Here is an 8,983-nt window from a genome sequence, read left to right on the forward strand (position 1 = left end):
TCAGACCTAAGCTCAAAAAATCACAAAAAAAGCTTTACTACTGCTAAGCCATTGAACTGCTATGTGGTAGAGCAAGTAAAGACATTCAGCTTCTATTTCTGACAAAAATCTACGAAACTGAAAATGGTTAAGTCATGAGAGGAAATAAAGTTCACCATTGGCACTGTTGGTTCAATCCTGCATGATAGGTTCAAATATTTTTTGCAAACTACCCGCTGATGACTAATACAATAAATAGCCATAGACTTTAAACACCTAAGATTTCACAAGCTTTGTAAATTTGTCCAGCTTAGTCTTTTTCTCCTCCACACATATTTGGACCATTATCAGTTGTAGCACATCTTAGCAGATTCTGCTTCAGGTTGTACTAATTAGTGTTTTCTCAACTTCTTTGAAAATATTCTTGCCCATATTTGTTCTACACAGACTATTCATACAGATTAATTTTTCAGTCATTGCAAACTGGGTGTTAACTCCTCAAATAAACAATAACTAAGCAGTGTCAGTAACATCTGTCAACTTAGCAAGCAAGAACCAAGGAAAACCACTTGAAATCATTTGCTTGTTTTTTAATAGACATTGCTCTCAATATCCTAACTCTTCAAGAAACTGATCTTGCTTGAAAGTCTAATAGTCTTTTAAAAAAGTTTATTTTCTCTGGATGCATAAACACAATCAAATACAACTTAATTAAATCACATTCAGTGAATGGCTTTTCTTGCTTAGCTAACAAGCGAGCCACTTGGAAAGTCACTTTGGTTTCAGCTTCATTTTTATTTTTTTAATCTTTTGAAGAAATTCTACTGTGATGAGCTATTGTTTTAAATTTTCCAATTTTTCTAATCATTACTTTCCTGTGAGATGGGAACAATGTGCTGAGTGCTTAGTCTGGTAATGTCAGTATATACTGTATCCTTTTAGCACAGCTATAGTGTCATTGTGGAGGCCTGGTTACACAGTGGTTAAGAGCTCTGCTGCTAACCAAAAGGTCAGCAGTTCGAATCCACCAGCTGCTCCTTGGAAACCCTATGGGGCAGTTCTACTCTGTCTTATGAGGTTGATATGAGTCGGAATCTACTCAATAGCAAAGGGTTTGGTTTGGTTTATAGTGTCATTGCATAATAAGCACAATGCTTTCCCATCTCTGGTTGGCTGGATAATGGCCCTCAAAGATATTCAGGTCCTAGTCCTTGGAACCTGTGAATGTTACTTTACATGACAAAAAGGCCTTTGCTAATGTGATTAAGTTAAGGATCTTGAGCTGGGGAGATTATCCTGGAATACCTGGATGGGCCCTAAATGTAACCACAAGTGTGCTCGTAAGAGGGAGGCAGACAGAGATTTGACTATAGAAGAGCAGAAGGTGATGTCGACCATGGAAGCGGAGAGAAATTTGAAGATGCTATGCTGCTAGCTTTGAAAATGGAAGTAGGGGCATGAACCAAAGAATGCAAGGAATACAACTCTAGAATCTGGAAAAAGCAAGGAAATGGATTTTTCCCTAGAGCGTCCAGAGGGAGTACAGCTCTGTTGACACCTTAGTTTTGGCCCAGTGAAACCATTTTGGACCTCTGGCCTCCAGAACTGTAAAGGAATAAATCTGTATTGTTTTAAGTCAGCAAATTTGTGATAATTGGTTACAACTGCACTGGAAACTAATATACCATCTGTCTTAGTTATCTAGTGCTGCTATAACAGAAATACCAGAAGTTGGCGTCTTTAAGAAAGAGAAAATTATTTTCTCACAGTTTAGAAGGCTAGAAGTCCAAATTCAGGGCACCAGCTCTAGGGGAAGTCTTTCTGTCTCTGTTGGCTCTGGGGAAAGGTCATTGACTCTTCAGCTTCTATTTCTTGGCTCCTTGGTGATCTTAGTGTGGCATGGCATCTCTCGTCCCCCATCTCTGTTTTTCACTTGTTTCTTTAATCTCTTCTGTCTCAAAAGAGATTGACTCGGGACATACCCTATACTAATCCTGCCTCATTAACATAAACCTGTCTCATAAACCCATTCCCAGATGAGATTATAACCACAGGCATAGGGGTTAGGATTTCCAACACATATTTCTGGGGAATACAATTCAATCCATAACACCATCTAATTCAATAACACAATAATCCACACTTGACTGTGCCTTAAAAGCATGATATTTGAAGTCCACTTTCCTCTTCTTTTCTTGTTTTGACATGATAAGTATGTACTGGTAATAAAAAAAATTAATTAAATGTCATGATATGGCAAAGTGCATTTCACTTGAAATGCTGTTGTAACTGCATTATTGTGATTTGTAGTGTGCTGCACAGCAGTGCTAAATAGTGTGGGCCACAAATGGTCTTTGGCACATTACTCACCTCTGTCATGGAAGCATGAAAGCAGCCATAGACAATAGATAAATCATTGAGCATGGCTGTGTTCCAGTAAAACTTTAATTACAGATACTGAAGTTTTAATTTCATATTTCCATTTCTACGAGTCACAAAATATTATTCTTTTGATTTTTTTTCAACCAGTTAAAAATGTAAAAACCATTCTTAGCTCACAGGCCATACAAAAACAGGTTGCAAGCTGGATTTGGCCCAAAGCCCATAATTTGTCAACTCCTGATCTACACTTTACACAAGAGAAAAATGAAGCTGCTAGCTGCACCATTTTGGAGGGCACTTATAACTTACCAGCACCATACTAAGTGTTTTCTATGAATTCACTTCTATATCCTTGTCTTAGTCATCTAGTGCTGCTATAACAGAAATACCGCAAGTGGATGGTTTTAACAAAGAGAAGTTTATTTCCTTACAGTAAAGTAGGCTAAAAGTCCAAATTCAGGGTGTCAGCTGCAAGCAAAGGCTTTCTCTCTCTCGGCCTTCTCATCAGTGCTCCCCCAGACTAGGAGCTTCTCGGCGCAGGGACCCCGGTCCAAAGGACATGCTCTTCTCTCGGCACTGCTTTCTTGATGGTATGAGGTCCCCAACTCTCTGCTTGCTTCCCTTTCGTTTTATCTCTTGACAGATAAAAGGTGGTACAGGCCACACCCCAAGGAAACTCCCTTTACATTGGATCAGGGATGTGACCTGGGTAAGGGTGGTGTTACAATCCCACCCTAATCCTCTTTAACATAAAATTACAATCACAAAATGGAGGCCAACCACACAACTCTGGGAATCAAGGCCCAGTCAAATTGATACACATATTTTTGGGGGGACATAATTCAAACCATGACAATCCTCTAAAAAATCTTATGAGAAAAGTACTACTATTATACTTGTAATACTATACTATGTTATATTATATTATATTATTATACTGTATTATACAGATGATGAAACTAGGTCAAGGAAATTTTCAGTATATTGCCCAAAGATCTCAAACCTCTGCAGCCCTGTCCAGTAGAACTTTCTGTAATGATAGAAACATTCCATATCTGCTCTTCCAATATAATTGTTTCTAGTCACATGACTACTGGGCACTTGAAATGATGCTAGTGTGACTAAGGAACTGAATTTTTAATTTTGATTAATTTTTATTTTATTTTTAATAGCTACATTAGACAACTTTGTAGCTCTAGTGAGGAGAGTCAGGGTGTGAACACGGGTATGTGTGACCCTCAGATAATAAATGGGGAAGCAAGGATTTGAACCAGAAATTTCAAATCCCGAAGTCCACGTCTTTGCTCCCAAGAGCCAGCAGAGTCCAGTGGTTTCCAGGCAGGCATTAGTGGCAGTCATTGTGCATAATAGTTCTTAGGTATTTGAAGAAAATCATGACTACCATTGTGAACTGGCTAGGAGCCAGTTCTCATCCTAGAATTATAACCTGAAGACTAACTGTAGGTATTTTTGAGAGACAGCGTGAGCTTGTCCATCATATCAGCTTCTGGAGAAGTTTCCATGCCAAGGGAGCTGGAGGAAGCTCCATGTTGGTCTTATAGCTACATCATAGGCAAATTTCTCCCCATTAGAGCATAGGAAAAAATCCGTTTTCATCTTTCTCAGGAATATGTCAGACACAGAACATCAATGTGGTTTGAGAAGTTGTCGGGTACCAGGAGCACGAAAATGGTGAGCCAGTGTGCTGACCCAGCTATAAGCCCTAGCCAAAATGACAGTCCCTTGTGGGGCATTTTTTACTCATAGCCCATCTGCAGCAGAGCTCTGGGTCTTCCAGGAAAGCAGTGGTGAGTGGTGGCTTTGGACCTGTGGGGCATAGATATGATTCTGTGCGCCACATGAGCTTTTTTCAATACCCTGTAGCCCATCCTCTCCTCTTTACAGTGGGAAGAACAGAATGTACGACGTCATCCAAGAGACCATTGAAAACGATTTCCCAACCTTCCTGGGAAAGATCTTTGCTTTCCTCGCCAATCCAGGCCTTATCATTCCAGCCATCCTGCTGATGTTGTAAGTTGACCAGAGCCCATGGCTCTGCTGCATGGAAACTTCCCCTTGCAGTTGAGATGTTGCTTGACAGGTCCCTCTTTCTTGTCCTCTGTGTTAGTCTGGATTCTCCAGAAGCAGACTTTGGAATCTGAAATTCCTGGTTTGAACCCTTGCTCCCCCATTTATTAGCTGTGGGACACACAGGCCTGTGTTCACACCCTGACTTTCCTTACTAGAGCAGCACTGTCCAATGCGGCTGTTAAAAATAAAATTAAAACTAATCAAAAGGATTCAGATTCAATTAGTTTATTGAGTAGGTGCGTGGGGGAGTGAGACAGGGAAGGGAAGTTTCTTTGTTAGTGTTGCTACCACTTGCTGACTTGATCCTGCTGGGGAACGCTGGGAGACAGTGTAGAAAATATGCCTCAGAGTCATCCCAGCCTAAAGGTTAAGGACTTGGGGCATTTGTAGACCAGCTCCCATAAGTCATTTGTTGAGGGCTGCTAGGAGGGGGGAGGTTAATTCCCAGCTGTGTTCATGGGTAGAATGGTTTGGGGGGGTGGTTTGAGAGAGAAGCCTCAGGCACAGAGGTACTGGTAGTGGCAAGCCTTTCAGGGAGCAAACTCATAGATAGTGTCCAAGGGACATGGGTGGGCCCTGACAGTATCTACAAACCCTCTGCAACAATCTGCTACTGAAAAACCAGCCATTGAAAGCCCTGTGGAGTGCAGTTCTAGTCTAACACACATGAGGTCGCCATGAGTCGATTCAACTTGACGGCAACTGATACAGAGTAGTAAGGGCTGGATGACCTTGGGCAAGTTACTTAATCTCTCTGAATTTCAGATACTCATCTGTAGAGGTGGGAATCTTCCTTTGTACTTACTTCATGGGGTTTTCATCAAAACCAATGAGATGTGGGTGTGTATGCACATGGCACAGAGCTCAGCACAGGGCAGGTGCCCAGGAAATGGGAGTGACTTCTTTTGCAGACAAGAAACCCTGCCACACTCCAGTCTCTTCAGATTGCCCAGAAGAGTAGTGATCCCTTAGGCCAACCCTTATTGAGCACTCTGAGAACTAGAGACGTGTAGGTCATGGCCACACTCAATAGAATAGAGAAAGGAGAAGCAGGGAACAGAGGCCTTTAGGACCTTCTCCAGGTCAAGTGGGGAACTTAGGATAGTAGGATAACCCCCCCTGACCCGAGGCAAAGGCCCGCACCTGTTCCAGGAGTTCCTGCCTTGGTTCCTTGGGAAAGGCATGGGCTTTTGTCCCTTCCCAAGATGGTAGGACCAAAGGAGGCTTCTCTCTTGCAGCCTGGCCATCTACTACCTGAACTCAGTTTCCAAAAGCCTTGCCCGAGCTAATGCCCAGCTGAGGAAGAAAATCCAAGCAGTGAGTATGGCAGAAGCTTCATCCCAGAGGGTAAAAAGGTGTCATGTTTCTGGGTTTTTTCTAATTTGCTCTGCAAGTCCAGTTGCATTTGCTAAATGGCTTCCTTCTAAACCAAATCTAAAAACAACTGTATTATAGGAAGTAACCTTGTGAGGTTCAACACCATGCATGTATGTTCTAGGGGTACTTGGGGGTACATAACAATAATGATTTAAATTATGAGAGGTTGCTAAAGAACAGAGGAAATTTAATGGATTCAACCAATGCACATACATAACAAACCCAGTACCCATAATAATTCCTCCAGATTAAATGCTATAAATACCAAAGGAAATACTTTTATCCAAACAACATATTACTTGTGCCCTAGTCTAAGAGGTCTTCTGAGCAGCCTCTCTCAACATCCCACCTGACTCCCTGACCTCTGACTGCTCTCTTCTACTCTCCCAACCCTGCCACCCACTCACCTCCTACAGACCTTAAAGGGCAGACCCTAACGCCTGCCCCCTCCTTGCTCCCTTTCCCCCTCTCCTGGAGCTAATCTTATCTGTCTGGCTGCCAGTTTCTCATCTACAACTCCTTCTGTTAACCTCATTGGGCTCCTGCCCAGATATAGAAAACCATTGAAATAGAGGATTGGAAGGATTGCTGTCCCTCCCCTGACCAGATATTCCTTCAAACACTATGTGAATCTGAGAGTCTCAAGTTTCCCTCTCATCAGTTGTGAGGACCAACAACTTAGGTGATTTAAGGTAGTCACCAAGAACTGGGGAGCATTGATGGTTCAGTGGTAGAATTCTCACCTCCAATGCTGGAGACCTAAGTTCAACTGCCAGCCAAAGCACCTCATGTGCAGCCACTACTCATCCGTAAGTGGAGGTTTGCATGTTGCTATGATACTGAACAGGTTTCAGTGCAGCTTCCAGACTAAAATGGACTAGGAAAAAAGGCCAGACTAGGAAGAAAGGCCTGGCAATCTACTTCCACAAGTCAGCGAATGAAAATCCTGTGGATCACAATATTTCAATCTACAACCAATCATGGGGATGGCACAGGACCAAGCAGTGTTTTGCTCCATTGTGTGTAGTCGACATGAGTCAGGGGCTGACTCGATGGCAGCTAACAAAATCATCGCCACCACCAAGAACTGAAAATAGAGTCCTTGTTCTCTAGCTTTCACCCTCCTGTGCTTTGAACCTCAAACACTGATTTCCTTGGTCAGAACCAACAATTCGTTTTTTTTCTGCAGCTCCGCGAAGTTGAGAAGAGCCACAAGTCTGTTAAAGGCAGTGCCATGGTCAAAGATTCAGGGTACACACTTAAAGGAAGCTCCAAAAATGCCACCCAGTTCCAACTCACCAAAGAAGGTAAATTCTATTCCAGTATGAGTGCTTTTTACAAAACCACATGGAAAGATGTAAAATGCATATGTTGTGAAGTCAAACCAGTCTAAGACTGAAATCAGACTCCGACAATTATTAGTGGTATGAAGTTGGGCAAGTTATGAAGTTCTATTTTCTTATCTTAGCACCCACCTCATGGGGTGGAAGATAAGATGTTATCATGTATGTAAACTGCTTAACAGAATTCCTGGCAAAGAGAGAGAATCAATAAATACTACCTGGTAGTAGTAGTAGGGGTAGGAGTATCTGGAAACGGAGAAAACACCACCACCTCTACTGCAGTCTTTCTCTCATTTCTGTTAAGTTCCTCACCAGGTGCAATGGTGGTTCAGCGATAGAATTCTTGCATTCCATACGGGAGATCCAGGTTCAATTCCTGGCCAATGCACCTCATGCACAACTACTACTAGCCCCTCAGTGCAGGCTTTCATGTTGCTATGATACTGGACAGATTTTGGTGGAGCCTCCAGGCTAAGACAGGCTGGGAAGAAAGTCCCAGCGATGGATCACAACCATCAGATCCCTAACCGATCATGGGGATGGAGCAGGACCAGACAGTGTTTCATTCTGTTGTGCATGAGTAAGGGTCCGGATTGATGGCAGCTAACACCGACAACATCTGGAGTCCTGGTGGTGTAGTGGTTAAGTGCTTGGTTGCTGACTGAAAGGTTGACCATTCAAACCCACAGCCGCTAGGTGGGATAAAGATGTGGCAGTTGGCTTCAGTAAAGATTTAAAGCCTTGGAAACCCTGTGGGGCCTATCTACACTGTCCTATAGGGTCTCTATGAGTAGGAATCGACTCACTGGCAATAGGTTTGGTGCTTGGTTTAACACCAACAAGGAGCCCCGTTGGCACAACAGTTGAGCACCCAGACACACTCAGCAGCTCCATAGGAGAAAGACCAGGTGATCTGCTCCCATAAAGATTACAGCCTAGAAAACACTATGGGGCAGTTCTATTCTGTCACGTGAGGTCACTATGAGTCAAAAAATCAACTCACTGGCACCTAACAACAATACCAACAACAAAGTTCCTTACTATGTTTCCCATGGCAATTGTTCCCCTTTATTGTTGTTGTTCTTAGGTGCCATCAAGTCGGTTCCGACTCATAGTGACCCTATGCACCACAGAACAAAATACTGCCCGGCCCTTCGCCATGCTCACAATCATTGGTATGCGTGAGCGCATTGTTGCAGCCACTGCGTCAATCCATCTCATTGAGGGTCTTCCTCTTTTTCGCTGACCCTGTACTTTACCAAGCATGATGTCCTTCTCCAGGGACTGGTCCCTCCGGACAACACATCCAAAGTATGTAACGTGTAGTCTCGCCATCCTTCCTTCTAAGGAGCATTCTGTTTGTACTTCTCCCAAGACAGATTTGTTCATTCTTTTGGAATTCCATAGTATATTCAATATTCTTCGCCAACACCACAATTCAAAGGCGTCAATTCTTCTTCAGTCTTCCTTATTCATTGTTCAGCTTTCGCATGCATATGATGCGATTGAAAATATCATGGCTTGGGTCAGGCGCACCTTAGTTTTCAAGATGACATCTTTGCTTTTCAACACTTTAAAGAGTTTTTTTGCAGCAGATTTGCCCAGTGCAATGCGTCTTTTGATTTCCTGACTGCTGCTTCCATGAGTGTTGATTGTGCATCCAAATAAAATGAAATCCTTGACAACTTCAATCTTTTATCCGTTTATCATGATGTTGTTTATTGGTCCAGTTGTGAGGATTTTTGTTTTCTTTTTGTTGAGGTGTAATCCATACTGAAGGCTGTGGTCTTTGATCTTCACCAGTAAGTGCT

The 8,983-nt window shown here is 42.7% G+C and overlaps 1 protein-coding gene across 1 annotated transcript in view; it reads left to right on the forward strand.

Moving 5' to 3' along the window:
• TMC2 (transmembrane channel like 2) overlaps nt 1-8,983 on the forward strand; it is an 81,595-nt gene that overhangs the window by 68,559 nt on the left and 4,053 nt on the right. Inside the window, exons 16-18 of the mRNA XM_004383064.1 lie at nt 4,267-4,392; nt 5,691-5,769; nt 7,019-7,136. Coding sequence (XP_004383121.1) covers nt 4,267-4,392; nt 5,691-5,769; nt 7,019-7,136 — 323 coding nt within the window. The remainder of the gene's footprint in view (nt 1-4,266; nt 4,393-5,690; nt 5,770-7,018; nt 7,137-8,983) is intronic.

This window comes from Trichechus manatus, unplaced genomic scaffold (genome assembly GCF_000243295.1).
Source record: "Trichechus manatus latirostris isolate Lorelei unplaced genomic scaffold, TriManLat1.0 scaffold00104, whole genome shotgun sequence".
In the NCBI taxonomy this organism is placed as follows: Eukaryota; Metazoa; Chordata; class Mammalia; order Sirenia; family Trichechidae; genus Trichechus; species Trichechus manatus.